At 34.8% G+C, this 25571-nt stretch overlaps 2 protein-coding genes across 2 annotated transcripts; one reads left to right on the top strand and one right to left on the bottom strand.

Annotated features, from left to right (window-relative positions):
- Positions 1–2881: 2881 nt before the first annotated feature.
- LOC123551765 (uncharacterized) lies at positions 2882–19737 on the top strand. Its single transcript, XM_045340929.2, has 8 exons — positions 2882–3056; positions 5038–5104; positions 5700–6887; positions 7232–7402; positions 7654–7824; positions 8274–8444; positions 16299–16424; positions 16953–19737. The coding sequence occupies exons 1-8, from the start codon at positions 2982–2984 to the stop codon at positions 17027–17029; spliced, it is 2046 nt and encodes a 681-aa protein (XP_045196864.2). The 5' UTR covers positions 2882–2981; the 3' UTR covers positions 17030–19737.
- A 224-nt stretch (positions 19738–19961) lies between these two features.
- LOC123551762 (uncharacterized) lies at positions 19962–24259 on the bottom strand. Its single transcript, XM_045340927.2, has 5 exons — positions 24070–24259; positions 23670–23868; positions 23324–23485; positions 22874–23010; positions 19962–22288 (listed from the first exon to the last, which is right to left on the bottom strand). The coding sequence occupies exons 1-5, from the start codon at positions 24098–24100 to the stop codon at positions 21858–21860; spliced, it is 960 nt and encodes a 319-aa protein (XP_045196862.2). The 5' UTR covers positions 24101–24259; the 3' UTR covers positions 19962–21857.
- Positions 24260–25571: the final 1312 nt, after the last annotated feature.

Here is a 25571-nt window from a genome sequence, read left to right as displayed (position 1 = left end):
AAAGAAAATATTAAGTGATTAAAGATATTTCCAAATTTCAAATTTCTGGAGACCAGTAAAAAAACGTCTCGGACACAGTACATTTTATCCAACATAAAAAAGCATAATAAAATGAAATAAATAAAAAACATCAATAACTGAAGTAGCACTTTCAAACATAATATTCATATAACGAAGACACTTTTTAATAAAAAGTTACATTATTTATTTCGTAACCCAATTTTGACTGAATGATAAAACTTTGATAGCAAGAGGTTTAAACAGGTTCTCCATTATTGTCTGACTCAAAAATAAAAAGAATACATAGCGAAAAATCTTCAGTGGCCAACTACATGAATGGTATTGCAAGGAAAATCATGTCAAATTGTGAGAATGGTAACAAGTCATTTGAGAAAGTATTATGTTATATATTTTAATATACAGTAATATGTGCATCTTAACTGTCTTTCAATTGAATTTACCCCTGTTTTCAAAGAGGAAGGAGGAAGTAATTTCATAAATCATAAATCTTTTCAATCAACAATAATATTAATTTTTTATCAATATGAGTAGCTCTAGTGCTTGTAATTCTCAGACTTTCATCTTAAATCAGTTTTTTCCCAGAACTGATCTTTGGAAATAACTGTTTTCTAAGATCCATTTTGATTTTTGATATAAAGTACAGTTTTATGTCAGTATTAGTGTGTTTAATGTTAATCAATTATTACGAAAAGGTGGATGAAACAGTAGTTCAAGTCTTGAAACCAAAACTTTATAGGAGGTTTTCAAAGTTTATTGTCCGTTCTATACATGTTTACATACATAAAACAATCATTATACATGGAACATACATGCATAGCCAATCTATTAAAGATTTGTAACAGACAATTGTATTACTGTGGAATTGCTTTTAATTATGTGTTTTTCACATAAAAGTTTAATTCTTGTTGACTCGTATAGAATAATTATACGTAAAGTGCTCTCCGAACCAGATATAATATCCCTTATTTAGAGATTATATCACCATAGCATAAAATCAAAGAGCTTTTGCCGACTTCTGGTCGGCGACTTATTATTTCAAGATCACTATGCAAAGTGTTATTGAGAATAAGAGATTGGGAGTTATTTGTATTTAACTGGTATTGTCAAACAGGTGCAAAGTAAGCATACAAAATGGCGTCGTCTTTCTCCTATCAAAACAGGACTGCTACGTCGTCTAATCAACACAGTAAATAACTTGACGCTACATCTGGGTTTCGGAAAGTACTACATTCTAAAACATGGCTTTTCCTGTTTTATCTTTGTCCTTGACGTGTGATGTTTAAAATTAAGCAATGGTTTGACCGTCCGAACATGTATTATTGTTTATTATATCTCATGAACAGATTCAATCAAACCGAGTCTGCTATTATTCTTCTTGGTTGCATTCTCATTGGCGATGTTAACTCTGTCAGTATGTTAGATGAAATTTCTTGCTACTGACTTCACGGTTGATTTATTTTTAAAAATTTATCACGTGGAGATCTTCAAGTGTAATGTTGGTATGAGGAAACAATTCAAATTTGAAAAATTATTTTTTTATTTCAAAATATACCAGTTATACATCTGGATAGTTTCTTCTGCTGTTCAGTATAGTATTGTTGCATATTTCTGCATATGATAACCAGATAAGTTTCGCGAAAATGTATCGAGTTTTCAAGGAAAAACAAAAAATTTTTCGGGGAAACATTGATACTTTTCACGAACCCCCCCCCCCTGAAAATATTAAGTGGGGACAATTTGCGTTAGAGCCCATTTCTGCATAAGAAAACCAGATAAGTTTCGCGAAAATGAACCAAACTTTCGTGAAAAACGGCAATGTTTTCGTGAAAATAAAATGCTTACAGGTTGTTTAAACGTCTTTTGAAACTTGAATACTATTCAATGTTTATCTCCAACCTGAACTGTTTTGAATGTTGATCTACGACCTAGACATTTTGGAATGCTGATCTGAGATTGCAGACCTGTGACACTGAAAGTTGATCTACGACCTGAACGACTTTGGCATTTGAATGTCAATCTACGACCTTGACCTTTTGAATGTTGATCTAGGATCTAGATTTTATTTAATGTTGATCGGCGATTACATACCCGTGTCTACATTGATGTTGATTTATAATTGCAGACGTAAAGAATTTCGACATAAACATTTTCGAATGTCAATCTATGACCTGGACGTTTTTCGAATGTTGATATGCGATTGTAGACCTTGGTCTACATTGTATGTCGATCTACGATTGCAGAAACGGGTCTACAATGAATGTTGGTCTACGACCAGAACAATGTTGATAATTGGTTGTCTTTTTGCGATTGCTGATCTCTTAGCCAACACAGGTGATAATCTAAATGGTATTTATGTTTAACTGGAAGTTGTGTACGTCTATAATTGAAATGAAAGTTAATAACTGAGTCCAGTTATAGAACACTGTAACAGGCCAAACAAATATAATTTAATTAGCATTTTTTTGTAAGCTACATTTGTATATTTGTAATTAAATTTATTAAATGGAAAATGATGATGTAATTTGCCGATTTACCTTTATACAGACATTTTATCGAAAATCTTAAGCTAGTCATGCTGCGATGTTCGTTAAGATATCTTCAAACTATGGTGAAAATACAATATTGTCACTACAGTGGCGTATGCAAATGATTTGGCTCACATGTGAAAGATAGTTTGATTATAAAATGTATTTTTTACTGTGCAATTTACAGAGTATATTTCATTCAGGTATTGCAAGCTCTGACCGTGGGGCTTATTTTTCATATATATCGTGTTGCGCGACCTGTGGTTTTCCATTTATTATATAATACGAACATTGGAACTTTATCTTGCTTTATCTACATATGTGACGATGAAATGTTAATCATGTTACATTTTTGATAAGTTACTTGCGATATCTAATAACAAATATCTTACATTTTAAAGCTCTGCTAAAAACCTGCGTTCTTGAATAAAGTAAATGGATAGTAAAGTGTCAATGTTAAGACGTGTAAAGAGTTGTGGAAGCTATTGGATATGTCTTTTCTTTTTCTTCGTAAGCACTGTGATTGTTTATTAAATATATCCATATTATACCGTAGAAGTGGGCAGATATATCTTTGATCTAGAGATTCAATCCGTAAAAGTGGGCAGATGCTTTAGAAATACAACCGTAAATGTGGGCAGACTAATGGTACCAGAAAACATAGGAATTTGCCCAGATTTACGGAGGCCTGCGTCGTATATATATTTGTATGTACCTTGTTTAATCATTCCCTCACTGCACTTCACACCATTCCAACCCCTCCCGCACTCCAGTTGTGTTTGGCATAACGAATTTTTACATACTTCGCGGTATTATAAGTTATTATAGTCGCCGATTTAATCGTTCGTGTCAGAATTTGATGTCTCCGGATGAACATTATATCATCCATGATGAACATTATATCATCCATTTTCCTCCCTCATTGCAAACAGTCCCGAATATCTAAAAGCATAATTTAATAGTTGACATTTTACGGTATCAAAATATAATTATATTAATTTTTTTTTGTCAAATATTAGCCGACAAATATTAGTGACTAACCCAGTAGATTGTATGTAAACATTAAAGATCCCATAAAAACATGTTTTATTTATATCTAGTATAAAACGAAAATCACTTTTAATTTTCTGGACGACATTTATTAGGATGTTTGAAGTGAATTTAAAATGAAAAAGAATGTCCCCCCTTGAAATATCACTCAATCTACTGTTTGTATAAAACTGAAATTAAACACAAATGCAAACGTTAGAAACTGATGAACCTGGGCAATATGATAAATGAGTTCAAAAACTATACTTCGTAATTATCAAAACGTTTACAATGTATATGACTTACCTGTCTTGATAAAATGCTAATTTTATCAGAATAGATAATGAAAAATAACTGATAAAAATAATGCAAAGGCCATGTTGAGCAACGCTATGAAAAATGGGAACAGACGTTAATTTCATATGCAAATATGATATAATCCGTTATTCTTTTCATTATGTACAAATGTTTTTGAAAAATCAAATATCATCTTCAGATTACAACCAATGCTAAATATCTGCTGTTGTCTGTCAATACAGTCTGCTTATAGGTGTGCTTGCCTTATCAGTTGCTAAGGAGGCAGTAAACAGTTTTCTGAGCTTCTCGGCCTAGAGTCGCCTACCTAACTTTCAAAACCTCACACAAAAGTCTGTAACCACACACATGAAATAAAGATATTGCAACATTAACATCACTGTATGTCTATCGTTACAAACCATCTACAATACATCTCTAATATCTAGTTTTCTGTTTACAAGACCTGAATTTTGTGCTCTCCCGGTCGCGGAAACTGATGACGAAAAAAAGCTAAATTTGCCAATTTTTAAATCGCTGCAGAAAATTCCCTGAAAATGATAGCCCCAATTGCTACACTGTTCCATACTCCAGTAACACTGTAAAATCTGAAAATAAGCTGAAATATATGTGTCATCCGTACCGTTTTTTCACTGTTCCAGTTTTCCTGAGGCACCTGCTAAAATGACAACCCCACTTTAAGCTAGCTCAGATGAAGCATGTATACGCTCCTGCAAGTCATTACGTCATACTATCAAGATCAAGGCTACTCAACTGATTTTCTTTAAATAAGTGAAACTCAATTCTAGCCGCTGAAACTTCAATTCTAGCAATTATTATTATTTAGAAGTTCAAATATGCACTTCATTCCGTAAATTGCCTCTTATTTGTAAATTTCACCCCGGCCAATTCGACACTAACAGCTCAAAACTGTTTACTGCCTCCTAAAGCAAATCTTTTTTTCGGGTTATCGTGTGAAGCATTTTCTAAGTGTTATTTTATCAGTAAATACGCTGGCATTACATACAAAAGGTCATACTCAACTACCTGTAAGAAATTTATGTTCGTTTTCAGTCGAGAATGTCCGCGCACCTTTATCGCTTAGAAGTGCTTGGGTGTATCATCCTTCCTCAACAGTAAGGTGATATGGTGTTATAAATATTTTCAGTTCCTGAAAGAAAAGGTTGCTGCGAGTGAACAGATTTTACAAGAGTCAGGGGCATATGAGGAAATAAGTACGTTTTCAAAATGTTGTGTCAAGTTCAATCCGTCTGATTGATTACAGATTACAACTTTAATAACTTACTAATTAGAATATTCTGTCAGCTGATATTTCTCAATATATTTACATTTACCATTACCAAATTGAATTCGTATAAACACAAATATCACTTGAGCTAGAACAGTTTTCACAGTTTGACAGTACCGGTGTCTTACAATCTAGAATGAAATGTCTAATGGGAGCCTAAATTTAAGGGCTGAGATGTAGAGGTCGCTGACTCCAAATCACTGCCTCTCACCGATGTGAGTTCGAAACCTTGCTAAATGTGTAGATTTCTTCATGTGATGAAGCTATCCAACTGGTTTACGGAAGGTCAATGGTTCTATTCAGGTGCCCGTCCATGCTTGATAGAATGCACGGAGGGGCACTCGGTTTCTTCTTCCGTCATCAAAAGTCACCACATGACCCTACAACTGTATTGATGAGGCTCTAAAACCATTAAAAAGAAATATGTTATAAAAAGGAGAACAATTACTATACGCTTTGTATATATATTAAATTACATATTGATTTTGAACAATGACAAATCTGTTTACTTGTATATTAAGGTCACTATGGAACGGAGTTTATACTTGGAATGACAGACTATGAACGCGTTTTGCATATAGCTTCGGAACAACAGGGAACTTTTAACATATCTGTGCCAGGTTCAGGTATAACTAAGATAGGTTACATAGCCATAGGAAATACAACCGTTAACGTTGATACTAATATTTACCCTGGTGTACGACAAAAGAATGGATTACATATCGTTACAAGTGTACCAGTTAGTATTTATGTTTCGGATAAAGGATATGTCAGTAGATACGGAGCCTTCCTTGCATTACCGGTCACTTTTATGGGAAAATTATATGTAGTACCTGCATATAAGCAACGTTTCTTTGGCGTAGTTATTGCTGCAGTTTATGAGAATACGAGTGTGGCTGTAGCTCACTTTTTGAATAAGTCAGAGACAGTTATATTACCTAAAATATTAGACACGTTTACAACTATCGGTTATGAAGAGGAGAGATCGAGTACAGTTATATTGGCAAACGAACCCGTGTCTGTTATTACCGGAACTTCGAGGGACGAAGGTGAATCCCACTCAAGCATACTAGTAAAACAAGTGTTGCCATATGATGCATGGACAAATGAATATATTATACCCCCACTACCACCAAACACAAGATACATGATACGAATTTTGTCAATGGAAAACCAAACTGTCTGCTTCAAAACCATAAATAATAATGCCTGTTATGACCTTAACACGGTCTCAAACATAAAGTACGTACATTCAACAGAAACTTTGGTAGTAATTTCGAATGCTCCAATCAGTATTATACAGCATGGAACGAATATGTGCAACAAGACCGAATATGGCCCCGAAACGTTTCCATTTATGATTTTAATTCCTGGGATTAAAAACTTTTTAAATAAATATAGTTTTGTAATTCCAGATCTCAATTCTAGCTCGGAACATTTTGTAGTCGCAATAGTTCCTTCATCTAAAACCTCTGAATTGTTGATTGATGGATCCTTGGTTACATTTGATTACTCGTTTAATGTTAGTGCTAGTTTAGAGGACTACACTGTACTTATAAAAAGTATTTCTATCGGCTACCATGTCATGCATCATGCCGATCCTCAGGTCCGTTTTGGCGCTATAGCATACGGAACAGACGGGGGTCAGTGTACTAGTCCCACCTCTCGTAGTTATGGCTTTGCGCTAGGTTATACCTTTAGAAGAACAAGTAAGTAGCATCTATTAACAACATTTATACTTGTTTATATCAGAAAATGAATAGTTTTGCCGTTAGAATAAATGTTTTTTGTGCGTTCGTTGAACACTTCTGATAGAATTACGGAAAATTATTTTTTGATATTGTATTCACAAAGGCCTCAGTGTAACTAAAAATTCCCAACAGAACTTGTTTCTACTCATGCGTTTCTTTATCAAATGTTCCCAAGTCTAATGTTCTTAAGCCCGACACAAAACTGTCAAAAAACTGATTTTTTTTCTGCCTACTGCGTATCAAATATCACATATCACTTTCAATAATGCCAGCCTTGGTTTTTACACATATACTTACATTAGAATATAACATTGGCTTTAACAACTGGAGTGAATGGTCAAAATGTTCTGCTACATGCGATGTGGGAAACCAATTTCGAGAGAGATCATGCAAAAACAAGATGAACAATGAAGAGCATGGATGTAGCGGACATAAGGGGGAGACCAGACAATGCTTATTACAAATTTGTACAGGTATCCATGATAGACATTTTTAGGCCTAAGCAATTAAAACCATATATTTTTCATGCTAACTTGGGAAAATTTTGACAGTATATAAACGTTCATAAATGACCTTCAAAAATCAGGTTGATTTAGACACAAACGGTTTATTGGTAGGACAGAACAGAGTGTAATTACGAAAGTACTCATCTTATTCTAACTGCTTTATGCTTCCTGATGAGATGCATCATATGACTACTTTATCTGGTCAAATTATTTTGCAGACAACAGTGCGTTTGATTCATGGACATCATGGTCGGTATGCTCAAGGAGCTGTGGCGGAGGTGTACAGTCTCGAGAAATTGTGTGTTTGAAGTCTGTAAATACAAACAAGACTTGTCGCCTCGAAGGAACATTTACAGAATCTCGACTCTGTAACACTAGTTTATGTCCTGGTATGTACATGGTTACTATTTATAGTAGAGATACTGATTCTCCCGGAAATTCAGTGTTAATTTTCATATTCAAGTATTTCCTTATATTTCATGATATGAACGGATGCACTTGATATTAAACTATTATTATTGCAATTTATTTAAAGACGGCAACACATAATAAAAAAGGTATATGTTGTTATACGCCAACAGGGCAGGCATTTATACAATATTTAAACAGAAAAAATGATTCAGGTCAAATCATCAATCACATTTAATTCAACAAAACAGTAAATGCTCCTTTATCTCTTTCGTCGGCATGTGATAGTGCTTGAAAAACTTGTGTAAATGAGTTTCTTTTAATACATTTTGCCTTTCTTTCTTCACTTGCTATGTGAAAAATATTTAGTCTCCTGCGATGAAAATAAAACTGATAGTCGTAACAATAGATTTTCGTTTGTGTATTTCAGTTGACGGCGATTTCAGTGTTTGGAGCGCATGGTCAGATTGTTCAGTGACATGTGATACAGGATTGCAAGACAGAGCACGATCATGTGACAATCCGCGTCCTTCTAATGGCGGGAAATTGTGTATTGGAGCAAGAGAAGAAGCTAAGAGTTGTTTCAGAGGGATGTGCAAAGGTCTGACAGTATACTGACTTCATTGCACTTCGTGTCATCATTTTGAATTCAATAGAATTCCTCTATAAACATATTACTAATAAGCTTTTTTGCAACCTTTCGACAGTTATTGTTTTCAAAGTTTTATTACCGATCCTTTTATTAAATGTATTACTAGTATTTCGTTCATAGATAGTTCGTTTGGTTATCTCTATGCAACAGATAGAGAGAAATACCGAAAGTTTGCGTAATAAATGTGGATGTGTTGCCGGCCATCATTATAACTGAATAGAATGCATGCCAAGCATAAAGTTCCATATTGATTGTGTTCCTAATCTAAATCCGTCGCAGGTGCTATTTCAGTTTCTACTTTACTTGTGTTGCATGTATAATTAGACATTATTGTTTAGGTTTCCAGAAGAAAATATTTATATTTTGAAGATATCTTATACTGGGACCCAGTCAGTCAACGTTGCTAACTCTGCGTCTTAAAGATGTCGGTGTCCATTCACCACACTGGCCATAGCTTTCGCAGCAGCCGTGGTTCCAACGCAGCGGCGGTGGATGTTTGTCGCAGATGCGGTGGAGACATTTGGCCGAGTGACTACATTCATGCTGCCATCGGTAAGTTTTCTAATGCATTTTTCACGTTTGACTGAAAACAACCAGTGAGACAAGAGCCCACATGTGTACTCTTCTAGCCACAAACACCGGTTCAGTGCAATTCTTTGTAATTAATGTAAACACTTCTGTACAGTTTGACAAGGGACTGCCATTTTTGTAGAATTTCCATCCAAAATGGTAAAATCTTGTACAAACCGACCTCTGAGAACGTTTGCATCAGAACTTAAGTATGACACTGTCAAGCTATAACTATTTCTCCGTAGTCGGTTAATTTTCATTGCAGGCATACAAAAATATCGACCAAAAATGATTCCAACGCAGTGTGCGGTGGGTACAATTGCAACGCATTACGGTATATCTTGTTTCTTTAATGTTCGTTAAGGACTTTTAACTTATGTATACAGCACTTTTCCAGGGATATTGATTGGATAGGGCCATGAAATCACTTTGACATTAGACAGCAACAGAAACTGAAAGTTTAGAATAAATATAATATTGATTTGCACATCCGTAAATACAAAATATCAAGTGACAATATTGATTGTTTGATTAAATGCTGACCACATGCGACTTCTGCATCGTATGATATACCAACTTGACTAAAGTACAATACAATGACTAGTACGTAGCATGCCATTACAAAATGCCATTGAGCAGCTGCGTTACAGGAGTTAAAGACGTAAAAAATGGTACTAGCAGCTTCCTCGCTTGGCGCTCAGCATTAAGGGGATAGCCCGGACTGGTCAGCCCGGTGTCAGTATAATGTGACTGGGTGAGATATCATGCCACGTGTCTACGGCGTGATATTCCAGTGAAGCAGCACTATAAAGCTGGGCATTGTGCTCACTGCTACAAGTAGACACCGTCGTTTATATGACCGAAAAATTGTTGAAAAAGAAGTTAAACCCGACCACACACATACACACACACACATAAGACTTTTTACAAGTAGGCTGATTTACCTCTTCTTCTATAATATCCTTTAATTTTCAGACGCTTACTACAGGATCTCAAAGTGTCAAGGAAAAAGTTTACATTTTTTTACGTAGTGACAGGATTATGTGATCGCCCTTCGTCTGACGTCCGTCCGTTGTCTGTCCGTCCGTCGTTCGTCCACAATATCTGGTGAACACGATAGAGACCGCATTTTGCAATAGATTTTAATCCCCGAAAGAGCCAACCTGTTTACTTTAAGAACACGGTAGAAGTGACATTTTACTTTCGACTTCAATCACACTTACACACAAATTTAGCCACAATAAGATCTCGGTTCCTTTTGAAAACCAGCTAGATTCCATCATATGTTCAAGAGTTACTATCTCTGAAAGGTGCAATTTTTCTATTCTGGCCCTTTCAGCTACTATGCTTTGATCTGATACAAACTTACATGGAATGTTTATCTTAATAATCTCTAGGTTAAGGTCGAAACTGGGTCATGTGGGGTCAAAATTAGGTCACCAGGTCAAATCAAAGGAAAAACTTAATTGTTTACACCTTAGATGCCACATGCATGGCCTTATCTTCAGTAATTTTTATCTTGATGATTCCAAGGCTAAGTTTAACATTGAAAGATAAACAGAGAAACAGAGTACAAACAACTAAAACAGACAAGCAGAAAGAAATGATACAACAAATAAAAGACAAAAACTTCATTCTCCTCTGAAAACTGTCACAACGCCAACCAAACATAAGAGACCTTTAACTCTTTGTTCTAGTTCCAAGAGGACGACAGAGAAACAACTCATTTCAGTTATTCTTATTATAACAACTGAAGATGTTAAAAAATGATGAAAAATACTATAAAAATGACAAATGGTTGCAGCATGTGCAGTGTGTTGGAGAATACTCCCCCGCCTCCACCCCAATGAGTCATCGACTTCGATATTTTGTGGCCAAAACAAATTAGGGCCAGCGGAAACCCTGTCAATTTGTACATTAGATAAGTTGGTCCGATATATGATGTTAACAATCGATATTGTCGGTTGATATTTTGTATTTAATAAGGGAAATGGAAGATGAAGAAAACCTTCATGCGTTCATATGAATAATCATAACTGAGGTGTATTTGGTACGAAAAAGAACATGGCGTTATCATTTGGCAGTAGATTTAATAACATAATTATGGTTCCAAATAAAACTTTTCGTGTATGTATTCCACAGAACGGAAGTGCAAATCAATAGTATATTATTATTAAACATTCAGTTTCTATTGCTAATGTCAAGGCGATTTCATATATGGACCTACCCCAATCAAAATCCCGGGAAATTGCTGTTTACTTAAGTTAAAAGTCCATAATGAACAAGAAACACCGTAATGCGTTGCAATTGTACCCCCGCACACTGCGTTGGAATCATTTTTGGTCGATTATTTCATATGTCTGTAATGAAAACTTGACAGTGCCGTACTTACTATTTAGTGCAAATGTGCTCAGGGATGGCTTTATACAAGATTTTACCATTTTGATGAGAATTCTACAAAAACGGCAGTCCCTCGTCAAACTGTACAGAAGTGTTTACATTAATGACAAAGAACTGCACTGAGCAAGTGTTTGTGGTTAGAAGAGTACATATGTTGGCTCCTGTCTCACTGATTGTTTTCAGTCAAACGTGAAAAAACTCATTAGAAAACTTACCGATGACAATAAAAATGTAGTCAGTCGGCCATATTTCTCCACCGCTTCTGCGACGAATCCTCCACCGCTGCGGCGTTGGAACCACCGCTTCTGCGAAAGCTATGGCCAGTGTGTTCATTGTATTTGTAAATAGAGTTCTGTTGTAAGCCGATGCTAGGGGCATAATGGCTGTCGCTTTTCTCATTATATGACAGTCTGCTGTTATACGTTTGTATTTTGTTCGGTAATGAATCATTTTACACAATTTATTTAGGCTGCAATAAGAACTGTTGAAAATCAGACAAACAGGATTTACAGGAGTTATGTTATTGCTTTGTAACGTAAACCCGTTGACAAACTTTAAGAAGAAGTGTTACTGGACCAACTGGAGGACAATCAATTTTTAAAAATCAATCATAGATTTCGCTAAATCTGTAAGAGTTTATAGGAATGTCTCCATTACATACGGAATTAACTCGGAGTTCTTTAGAATCGTAATGATATCTCAATGGTATTGGCACATATTTAAAGACAAAACCAAGGACAAATCTTGTTTTGACTATGTGAATCAAGTACACATCTTGTTTCAGAACAGTGAATCAAGGACAAATCTTATTGGTACTATATAAATCAAGGACAATGTGAATCAAAGACAGATCTTGTTACTGACAATGTGAATCAAGGTCAAATCTTGTGACGGACTATGAGCATTAATGACAAATCTTGTAACGGACAATGTGTATCAAGGATAAATCTTGTTACATGCTATAAGAATCAAAGACATCTTGTTAAGGACTATGTGAATCAAGATTTAATCTTGTTAGTTAATAGCTATGTTAATCAGCGACAAATCCTGTTACGGGCTAAGTAAATAAATGATTTATCTTGTTACCTACTATGTGAATCAAGCACAAATATTTTGCTAACCTTTACCATGCTAAATTTCTAAAATAGACTAACCTGTCATTCAATTTAGGCAGCACCATTTATTATCCGCAGGTGCGTTCACTGAAAATTTACTGACTGAATAGCGAACATGCAGACCACATCTGTGCAGGTTCATCTTTGTCTGCACTGGTCGAAAAGGCAGAACCACTTGCCGCAAGCAGGCTAAAGGTTATTGACAAATCTAAATCAATGGCAAATCTTGTTATTGATTATGTAAATCGAAGATAAAACTTGTAACGTTCCATGTGAATCAAGGACAGAGTGTGTTAATGAATAAATCTTGTTACGGATTGTGTGATTCAAGGAGATCTTTTACTGACTATGCAAATCAAGGACAAATTTTGTTACTGACTGTGTAAATCAAGGACAAAACTTTTAAGGACTGTGTGAATCAAAGACATAACTTGTTGAGGACTATGTGAGTAAAGGGCAAATTTTGTTGAGGACTATGTTAATCAAGGAGTAGGAAATTACATTACTTATATGAATGACACGCTAGTATTATGTATACCATTATGACTACCCGATGACAAATAACAAGGCCAATATGAAATCGCTTGATTAATGATAATATTATTGTTCAACTTCCGACTGTTGGCGGTAACACCATAAGAACTCTGTGAGTTACCTTATGGCAGCTATGCGCGTTCAGGTGAGAAATCTTGACAAGTTTTTTCTACTTATTTTAGAAATCAATCATTCTAGCCAACAAAACAGAATGAGTTGCATATAGGTACTTGAGAATAATTTTGAGAGATATTTTTGATGTGATCAAGAGTAACTAGATCTAGAATTTTTTGAATTCCTAATTATTTTCGTCAGTGAGCTATCTTATCATTTGAACTGCAATTAAACGGCTTTAAAAGTCATTTCCTTTTAGGCTGCAGGCAACGAGACACAAAGTTGTGTACATATGTGTTAATCAAGATAATCATACCATGAATATACTACCACTTTAAATTTCATACAGTTTGCCGGGTTGTAGTGATGAATATAGCCAGTCTATCCCTCTGATCCGTGACATTCCGTGCAAAGCAAGGTTGCAAATTATCTAGATGCATGTACATGTACGCTGCTGACTAGTGCACAAAATAAACCAACTTCTGTACAGCTAATACAGTCACAATCAAATTGAGTCTGCAATATTCACTATTAGCCTTGTCATCAGTGCTTCCGAGGGATCTGCTTTTCAGATTTGTTAATATATTATGTTATTATTAAGTTAATAAGTATATATCTATTTCAAGAATTTTACGTAAGTAGTTGATAATTTTAGGTTTTATTTGTCAATAACATCCTTACATCTTTTAACGATGTTTCAGCAAATAACTTTTTATTTACACTACAGTATGTTCTTTGATTCTTATGCCTCGGAAGTGGACATATTAAAATCGCCTTGTCCGTCCGTCCGACCGTAATTTTGTAAATTCTTGTCCGGGCTGTAACTCTGCCATCCATGAAGGGATTTTGAAATAGTTTGGCATAAACATTAACCTTAATGAGACGACGTTTCATTTGAAATACTCAGATCCCTAGCTACAAGGTCAAGGTCGCACTTTAAAGTCAAACGTTAATAGGGTCTGTTTCGTGTCCGGTTCGTAACTTTGCCATTCATCAAGAGGTTTTGAAATTACTTAGCATAAATGTTTATCTTAATGAGACGATTTGTCTTGGGCAAGACCCAGATCCCTAGCTCCAAGGTCAAGGTCAGACTTATAATTCAGATGTTAACAGGATCTGTTTTTGTGTCCGGTCCATATTTCTGCCATCGATTAAGGGATTTTAAAATACCTTAGCATAAATGGTAACCATAATCAGACTTTGTGTCATGCGCAAGACCCAGATCCCTTGCTCCAAGGTCAAGGTCATACTTAGAAGTCATAGGTTAATAGGATCTTTTTCGTGTCCGGTATATAACTCTGTTATCCATGAAGGGATTTTGAACCAACTTGGCATAAATGTTTACCATAATGTGGCAATGTGTTACGCTTAAGACCCAGACCCCTAGCTCCAAGGTCAAGTTTACACTTAGAAGTCTAGTCAAAGTTTAATCGGATTTGTTTCATGTCCGGTTCGTAACTCTGTCATTCATCAAAGAATTTCGAAATTACTTGGCATAAATATCCCCCATGACGAGAAAACGTGTCATGCATAACATACATACCAGTAGCTCTAATGTCAAGGTCACATTTACAGGTTGACAGTTTACATGGTTTGTTTCTTGTCCGTTCCATAAATCTTTCATCAATTAGGAGATTTAAAATTACATGGCATAAACGTTCCCTATATTGAAATGACGTGTCAGACACAAGCCCAAGACATCTTCAAGGTCAAAGTCACACTTAGACTTAACATTGTATCTTTCTTGTGCGGTCAATAACTCTGCCATTCACCAGAAATTACTTGTCACAATTCTGCCCTATGATGAGCTGGTGTGAAATGCTCAAAACAAGACCCTAGCTCCAAGGTCAAGGTTACCTTCGGAGAACTTGTTTAATTTAGTCGCAAAATGAGTCATACCTAAACTATTCTGGCATATTTTGCGTATATACTTATCTTTGCCCTATAAAATGTCAAGGTCAGTAATGGCTATTGTTAAGTTACCTTTAAGACACACCACAAAATAACTGTAATCTTTTGTATTTCCATGATGGTAATTATACATCTTTTGTATGAAGAAATGAGAAATAACAAGTATCTAGTTACAATATGACAGTAACAGATATAGGGCTAAGACAATGTATTTAATGTCTAAATATATTATTCAATTAATGTAGTAATTAGTATGCGCGATTATTTGCACCAAATTCATGTGAGAGGAAAAAGTAGACCACTAGGTATTGGTGGGTCTTTAACACTTCTAATTTCTTGAATACCGATGGATAAAAATAAATGCTATAGCCTATAACTAGCGGTTAATGCGAACACGATAATGTTACACACCGATAGCCACACGAGAACTACATGCAGATATAGACTTGTCACAGTTCGCTACTGCGAAAATATAAAGTGGTAATATTGAACTGGGAATTCACGGCATGACAACCAACCAAGCACATACCATACACTCCCATGCTTAGTTTAATTCTTATCCGAAATTGTTTGCAGTTCTGACACGCGAATTTATTCATCCTCTTTCCAGCGTTTAAATCGCTATTTTTTATTGCACAAATAGTCCACACTATCAAAATGTCTGTTAAAGATAAGTCTTATCCTTTTAATTAATAGTTTCCATGTTCCTTGACAACAACCAGAATTTCTGACAGGAAACACTTGCTTTTTACACAATACCGAATAAGCGAATGTATCGTCGTAATCTTTGAAGACGTACATCCCGCTCAGTCATACTTGGTTATTACATGAACATGTTGGATGATTTTTTGTCAAAATGTGAAAAATATTGTAATCTATAACTCTGGTGTAAAACAAAATGGCGTCATTTAAAAGTCTAACGGAAGTGACTGCTCCGTATTGGCCCTCTCTTTTGAACCAATCAAAATGCTTGAATTCCGTATTGGCCCTGTTTTTCTCATACTGGCTCAGTTATGTTTTGTGTTAGCTATGTCTGTTTCATATGATGTTCGATCTAATACAGTGTATAATATTGTAAAGTTGAATAATAATAGCAGATATAGTGTTGCTGTAAGAATGGTATGTGAGAAAGTGACTTTAATAACTGAATGTCTTTCAGGCGACGATATAAGTTCAGATAGATCTAAAGGCAACTTAATAATCATACTCAGCGTCGTTGCCGGAGTGGTAGCCGTGGCAGTTTCGGCGTTTGTAATTTATTGGATACTAAGTAGAAAATGCAATGGTAGGTAAAAGGTTTTATTCACTCATGGAAGATGATACTTTGTATAAATCATTACACTTTTCATCGTCTAATTTTAGATAAAGTTTCTTAAAATGCATCGAATATTTTACAGCTTTCCTTCATGATGAGTATCCTAGCAAATATTTTCGGCATGTAAAGAAAGGATTTCGGATAAAATGATGACTAATTTTTCTCGAAGAGATGTCAACTGTACTGTACTTACCTCTGCCAAAATGTTTTCTAAATACTGTCAAACCTGTGTTAAAGACCACCTCTGACAAGAGACCACCTGGCGCTAAAGACTACATGTTTTGTTTCCCATTTTAACATTTACAGTGTATTTTAACCTGTGAATAAAGACCACCTACCAACAAAGACCACATTTTGGCTCTTCCAAGGGTGGTCTTTACAGACAGGCTTTGACTGTATTATGTGTATCATGCTGCATTTGTTGCGGTTTCAAACGGGCAGTGCTCTGAAGAATTACAGTACCTTGATGTTCTTATTTTGTTTGTTTTCATTTTCTAGATTGCGCACTTTTTAGACGTCTTAAAGAGGACACAGATAGTATGTTAAGTGTGAGGGGTGATACTTCCGACGTATGAAACAATTTTAACACAATGGACAAGTTTACTTTATTATGATATAACTGCATTGATCGTAGTTTTGAGAATAACAAATCAGTATCAAAACCCAGCTGCCTATGCTAGAGGGCGTTCGTGGCAACCTGTGAAATTTTAACTTTTTCTATTCACTTATTTGATTTGATTTATTATGTTAGAACGAGAAAATGCATGATAGACAGTGTTCATATATTTTTCAATGAATGCAAATGCATAGACATTTAGTTAGTTCGTTTGTTTTTGTTGGATTTTAGTCACGCTCACACATGGTTAAATGTAGATTTTCCAGCATTTGATAATAGAGGAAGACGCCAGCTGCCCCTTTGTGTATTTTTGTAGACATTGTCAGTAGCTTCTTCACATAAAAAAAAATCATATTCCAATTAAGATTTCGAATCCTCAGCGATGAATTGCAAGTGATATTAAATGAAAGACACTAACCACTTGGCCATGGAAGCTCTAATGTAAAGATAAGTTATAGGATTAGGATTATTACATAAAAAGTTATTTTTCATTAGACATTGTCAAGACATATGTTCGTTTTATGAAACATTGTGAAAAGACATTCTGCTCAAGATATCTCAAAGTTAAACGAGGAAGAAATTGATATCAGAAGGACACTCCTTGTTGTAACATTTTCTGATCCTAAAGGATCAAAGTGTCCGTTCAATTTTACTGAAATATAATTCCGCTTAAGCCAGTGCTAGGGGCGTGAGGGTTATTGCGCATTTTATTGTCTCTCACGATATGACTTATCAAACAGTCTGCTTTTATTTTATTTGATCGTTCTTTGCTGCAGGTGCTTTAAAATACTAGTAATAAGAAATCAGGCTTAGTTTATGTCTTACTGCGTAAGTTGAATTGACTTTAAAATTTGATTTTACATTAGATTTGAAAATATGGATACTGTGTTTTAAAAATTTCGAGGCATATATGTCCCTGAAACTTCATATTCTCCGGAACAGGTATCATTTCACTTAGAATTTAACTTAATTAAACTCCTTTTGTTGCGATGGAATGATATACCATTTATCATTTAGAATTATCCGACTGTGAAACCTGTGAGGTAATAGGCCTTAGGACGTGCTAATAAACATAAATTCTACTAAATTGTACTCTCGAAATTCAGATTTGGTTTAAAATTTTATTCATATCCACTCATTTTTCATCATTGTAATAATCTGGGTCATGGAAATTAGCCAATTTGGGCTTTTTATTGTTTGTAGGATTTAAAAAAATAATGTTTTATAAAGAGGTGTTCAGACTATTTTAAGACACGGCGCAGCTTTTTGTTACACAGTTAGCTCTACATTTTCGTGTTAAATTGTGTCTGATGAAACAGGTTGAAGAAGTCCGTCCGTCGTCCACATTTTCTAAAGAACAGCCCCTTCTAAACACCAAAGTCAGTTTCAACAAAACTTTACAGGACTGTTTCTAGTATATTCATTGTTTGGATTCCTTCAAATCTAGATTATCCATACATAATTTTGTTTGCCTGGTCTCCCGGAAATAAAATGTTTTAAATTCAACTGTACCGATTTAAACATAATTTCACTCAGTTCTCCTTTGGAAATCCTCTATCAAATTCCTTCAATGTTCATTTGTTTTTTTTTTACATGGCTATAAGGAATATTTTGAATATATTCTTATCTGAAATTGCTAGCTTATTATGAGCTCATCTGAGCACGAGGTGCTCAAGGGTAGGCTATAGAGGTTAGTTATTGTCCATCGCCCGCCGTCCATCGTTCGTCACCATTTTCCTTTAAACAACATCTTCTCCTAAACCACCAGGCCAATTTTGATGAAACTTCACAGGAATGTTCCTTGGATAGTCTTCTTTAAAACATTTTCAAAGAATTGAATTCCGTACAGAACTCTAGTTGCCATGGAAACCGAAAGGATTTTTAAAAATCTTCAAAACCATAGGGCCTAGATTGTTCAAACTATATTACTATGATAAAATATGGACTCGCCCTGGTGGTCACATGGTTTATATAGACTTTTATATAGAAAAACTTTGAAAACCATCTTGATATTTGTTATGTAGCATTGTATTGTAGTCCTTTACCACGATGTTTTAAATTATCTCCCTGGTGTTAAAAAAATGGACTCACCCTGGGGGAAAAAGGTTTAAATAGACTTTGCCCTGATTATGTAGTGGAAACCTTAAACAATTTTACATTTGACATTGTCAAATCACATGATTCCTTTTGTTTTACCCCACCCACCCCGACGGGGGAAAAAGGAATACATACACATTACCTACTTGTGTTTATTTAGAAGAAACTTCTAAGTGTTCAAACAAACAATTAAACTCATGTGAGCAATAAAGGGCCATCATGGCCCACTTGTTAAATAATGTCACTGACATATCCCTTGGATAACCTCCTACCGATTTCCTTCACGACATGTTGCCTTGTTACCGTAACGGCTATATGAAAAACTTTGAAAAATCTTCGTCTTTGAAACCACAGGCAAACAAATGTTTCTTTGATAACTTTCTACCCATTTTATTCAGATTATATTGTTACTTAAATTAACATGGCCGCCAGGGAACAGGGCATGTTTCCCTTGTATGGCTATATCTAAGATCTTTCATAAAATGCTGGCTAGATTTTAAAATTATTTCACAACAAATGATCCGTGGGTGACCCTCTAAATTCCTCCAATTGCTGTGTTAAAAATATTGTAATCAGGGGATTAAGCAATTAAGTTTTTTATTACTGATTTGTGTAAAGTAAACTCCGCAGTCTTCTTTTCGGGTACTGCTGGCCGGATTCCAAAATAATTGTTCTGAAATGCTCCTTATAAGGACCACCTACCAAAATCTTTCAAATTATTTTGAGTATGGCCACCTGAGTGCATGGTCACTTTTCCCAATACAGTGGAATTCCGCTATTACGACAACCAATGGTTCTTACACAAAATGATTTTAATAGCGGATGGTCTTATTAATGGAACGATCTAACACACAACAGCATACAACATTCACATGTATGTCATATTGATCAAATTATTCATTCTATTGTTGACATACGGCAAAAAAATAGTTTGGACAATACACTCATAGGATGGATCCATTTCACTTTTAATATAATAATGCAGTTTTAAGTAAAGCATTGATGAGATGCATGGTAATGAATATTATGAGATGTATTTTTCATTTAATGACTTAATCGTTTGTTTACTTAAAAAAGTTAACAAGATCAAAGACAAATTACAAAAAGAGGTAAACAACAAATATTTTTGCCAATTGTATCCACTGATAGCCGACTCAAAAAAACTAAGAACGTGTAGTAACATTCAATTAGAATCTTAATTAAACCACTCAGTTAGCATCTCTGTCCATAACAATTAAAAAAAGTCAAAACATATGTTTTTTATAACAATTAAAATTGATATAACACATCAGCTGTAATGTAGTCTTTGTGCACACGAATATCATAAATGAGTACTAAGCGAGCAATATACTCGTACCATTTTATATCTTTGTAATGCCCGGCCGTGGATCGAACCCAGCCTTTCGCTTTCGGGTCAGATGCTCTGCCACTAAACTAGGTGTGGTATTTAGCGTGTAAACGCAGTGTCACTATGTATTATGTTCGGTACATCTTAAAGCCGTTTATTCAAATATTCTATCTAGCGGACGTTTTTTTTTGACAAAAACTACTTCTACAGTTAGGACGGGAAACTGCCTATAAGTGTCGCATAAATAAAAGTATAGATTTTTTTATCAAAATGTTGTACTTTAAGTATAATGATAATTCAGAGGTTAAAAGCAATGCAGTATACATCACAAAAGTAAATGTACACAGTGTAAAGAGCATTTGCAAAATGTTTTTACCGTAAAGAGATTCGTGGTATATCCTTTTGTTCGTCCTTAACTACCTGGGATTTCGAAAAAAAACCTTGCCATTGGAGGGTTGATGTTCACATTATGAGTTAGGAGAAGAATGTTGACAGATGTCCAGATTGCAACATCTTCAAAGGAAAAAGATTACCTTAAAAATATTTTCGGTTAGTTGTCCTTCAATAAATATTACTAACATGAAGTTTGTAATTACAAAATGGAACAGAACAATACAAATGATTTAACAGAAAGGATTGTTTAAATTCCATTATTAACGTTTTATGTTTATATGAAATTTACCCCTAATGAACATTATGATTGTAATTTTGCAATAGAATAAACTTTACTTGTACGTGACAATAAACCTGAAAATATGTAATTAAAGAATAACATTATAACAATAAAATACGTATAATAAAACCTCGAAATTTTCACTTGAAAAAGAAACAAAATAAAAATGAAAAGAAAACAACGACTTCTTGGAAGTATTGAACCCCAGCCGCGTATGTGTCAGGCGGTGACTAATCTAGATAAGGCAAAGCAAATCCCTAATCGGCAAACGAGTCTGTAAACTGAACTCTCAAAACTGAACTCTCAAACGTCAAAATCAAACTATACAAACAGAACGACATAATATTTACACGTATTATAATCAGTGCTCGATATACTTTACTGTGTGAATATGCAAGAAATAAAACAACTCTTGGTGCACAACAAACACTTCTGATATCTGTGTTATCTAAGCGCCATCCTTAAACGAGCAAAAATGGTTTGAAAATTGCAATAATCATGTAACTTGTAATTGCCAGTATGTGCTGGCGGAGGTAATAATAATACAACTAATCAAAATTAAACAAACATATCAATATACTTAAGAATTGTTCACACATTTAAATGTTATTGTCTTGGTAGGTTTTCCTTATGAGCAGGGATATACACTTTAGTCACCGTCACGGTTCACTAATCCATCTTCAGATACCTTATCCTTCTTTTACTGCTTCTAGAGCTTTTAATTGCAATGTAACTGGTCTCCACTGCATCTCCTGGTGACAATAACTTATTGACTAAATCAACTAAACAGTTTTCATGGACGTTTTTCAACACTCGTACAGTTCGTTTATTGTCTTTAGGGCTTTCGTAGAGAACTTCATTTGGGTTTAGAACAAAAACAGAATCCTTTAGATAATTATATTTTGAAAATATTAGAAAACTCTTATGTATCTTCACAGTTGGGCTGTATTTATCTAGTTTAATGTCCATCTCTTTCCTGTGCGTTGGAGACTTTCTTATACGCATCGTCACACGATTAGATGTCGGACTCCAGGCCCACATACCAACATTAGCTGTTAGGTAATGTCCATTCTTTTGTCTTTTTATATCGATTCGATAAACTGAAAATGAAGTTGTGAATTGTAAAACAGGAAAATGGGTAAAAATTCTTTTTAACAACCGTTTCAGCCTTATAACGACGGATTTTAATTTGCAATGGTAAGCACAGTTACCTAATACATAGTACTTCCTTAATGCATTATCACGCTGTAGGCACACACCAAAATACCTCAACCATTATACGGCACCGTGCAGAAAAATCCTATTTATACCTATCCTGTTTATGCTAAGTGATAAGCGAGCAATCTACTCGTACCGTTTGATATCGTGGATCGAACCCGACCATCCGCTTGCAAGGCGGATGCTCTGTCACTAAGCTACGTGTAGTGTGAGTAAACAGCAATGTCCCAGCAATACCTTTTAAAGCGTTTTTTTTTCAAATATTCTATTCAGCAGATGGTGATGCAACAAAAATATTTCTACAGTTAGGACGGTAAACCGCTTATGAGGGTTGCATAAAGTTTAGTATTTTTGATAAAAAATGTCCTTTAATTTAATATAATGATAATTTAGAGGTTAAAAGCAATACAGTGTACATCACAAAAGTATATGTACCCAATGTAAAAATATTTGCAAGATGCCTTTACCGTAATGAGATTCGTGACATATTCTGTTGTTTGTCCTTAAGTTCTTCCTGGGATTTCGGAAGAACTTGTCATTGGAGGCCGGATGTTCACATCTGGCGTTAGGAGACGAACGTTCATAGACTTCCAGATTGCAACATCTTTAAAGGAAAAGATTATTTTAAAATAAGTCACATTTCGTATCGTCAATTAAAAACCAAAATGTAGTTGTCCTCCAGTAAATAATACTAACATGAAATTTGTAACTACAATATTTTATAATTTCTTATCAAATGGAGCACAACAATATGAATGATTAAACAGAAGGTGTTGTTTAAGATCCATTTGTAACGTTTAATGTTTATATAGCCGAATGATCACAAGTTCAAATACCGCTAAAAACAAAGGAAACTACTACGCCTTGCATATAAAATACACTGATATTAAAGAGCAGATGAGTCATAAGTATCTTACATGTGTTTTTTCTCTGGTTTGTCATCCTGGATCTTAAATGTTGCGTTTGTTTGCCGGCAACATGTCTGTGATACAGGATGGTAGACACCAAATCCGCAACATCTGTAACCTTCATTACGACCACAGTACAAGGTCCCATTACACTCTAATATGCTACTGCATCTAATAAAGAATTTGAAATGTTCGTATATAAAATTCGAAAATCACCATATCTAATACTTTGTTATAATTGTGTCTTTATGTTTCTTAGACAGAACTACATCTAAATATTGGCTTGTTTAAACAAACACATATATCTCTATATGTGCCAAATTGTCCTACAAGCGAATACTGTTTGATACTATACCTGCATATCCGACGCTTTATACTGCTTGTTTTATGTTCCGTGACATGTACTGGTTCTGGTTCAGCGTAGTAGCTGCTCCATAATGTTGGTGTATAGCTGGCTGTAGACGTGGTTGCCCTGCAAAAAACATGACCGTTGAGGCATACTTCTTTCACCGGGTTGTAAATCTTCAGCCTGCATACTAAGGTTACATGTCTACCTGTAATAATTATTTACAATGTAAGAAGAAGTTGACGCGTATTTTTTCCTGTGATGAGAATTAAATCATATTCTAACAAGACCCGATTTAATTTACTTCCAAACACGTTGTGTTATTTTGAAACAAAATCACAGTGCGTACTTCACAGTTATTACGTCATAGCGCCAACCGTCGCAACGGCGCGATGGAAACGAAACCCACCTTGCACAGGCAAATAGCTGGTAAATGACATCAAAGTTGTATACAATAATCCTTGATACTGTGCTAGACTAGTAATATATATCTCAAACAGTGATGATCTCTTGAATAAAATCTTTGTTTGTCGTTCCGGTGCGTTCGAGCTGTGTCCTCGTGAGATATTTCCTTCGCACCTGTATCCCAAACAATGATTTTATTCAACGACATATCAATTTTTGAGATATATCATTTGTTCCATATGATTGTGTTATTATGTATTTACTTAACAATTTATCATATATGTTGCATGCAAATACGACTACGCTTAGAATTATGTTTTATTTCAACTTAGCATGCTAATAGTTCCTTAAACAGAAATGATTATAAGCGCTGCGAAATGACATAATTTTAGTTAATAGTTATAAGTATCCCTAGCTCCCCCCTCCCCATCGGAGATCTGAAGCATGTATAATTGTTCTATTTCAATGCTAAAACTAGTGATTTGACCGGAATGCCTTTTTTTCTCTTCTTACATTTGTATATATGTTAAAACCCCATGCTGTATTTCTTATACCTGGGTGAAATAAAAGTTTTGTTCTGTTCTGTTCTGTTCTGTTAATTTTTACAGCATTTTATAAGCAACATGCAAAGATTAAAAACTGTGTGGTCTCTTTTTACGCAACGTATGTACTCTAAATATGGTTCGGAGCAATAGGATGGCACTAATGATTATAGATGTTACCCTATGTGAAACCAAGACTCGTAACAGCAGTAAAATCAAAGCATCTCATTCTATTATACCGTGTTCAGACGGCATACTACAAAACATGGAGTGGAGTGGTGGAGTGGTGGAGTGGAGTCATGGAGTGGAGTGGTGGAGTGGAGTCAAAATTGGAGTGCAGTCGTGGAGTGGAGTCAAATTTGGAGTGGAGTCAAATTTTGGAGTGGAGTCAAATTTGGAGTGGAGTCATTGAGTCAAAATTTTGAAATGTTGTATTAAGCCTGTGAAGCTCCATCTAAATTCCTGTTAACAAAATAATTGATTTATTGCCCTTTAGAGAAAATGCGAGTCAGTATATATATAATATATTTCTGAAAAAATAAATGTAGTGTCTATATCTATGTTCTAGTTCCATGTATTTCTAACACCTACCATGCGGTTGATTAAATATTTAAAGGTTTAATTAGGGTATATTGGATGGTTGTTGCCTACATTAATTTTCATTTTAAGTGACAGGAGAAAGGACGTGCATTATCATAGTGGTGTCAATTCCAATTAAAAATGATGAAAAAAAATTGTAGCATTTTATGATGTAGCACTGGATTTATTATTTAAATTTGAAATGGCATTTGCATTTATATATTAAATGTTCATCACTTGGAGATAACATGTTATTTTTCTTGGTTTTTTTTCTTGTTAATATTAAAAGTAACAGACTTTTAGGTGAAACTTTATAAAATACATGTTTCTTATCTGTGAAATGCATTTGAGACCACTCGGATGAAGGGGCTATTGGAATCATTAG

The sequence above is a fragment of the Mercenaria mercenaria genome, chromosome 4, assembly GCF_021730395.1.
Source record: "Mercenaria mercenaria strain notata chromosome 4, MADL_Memer_1, whole genome shotgun sequence".
Lineage (NCBI taxonomy): Eukaryota > Metazoa > Mollusca > Bivalvia > Venerida > Veneridae > Mercenaria > Mercenaria mercenaria.
This window is presented reverse-complemented; position numbering and strand designations above follow the sequence as displayed.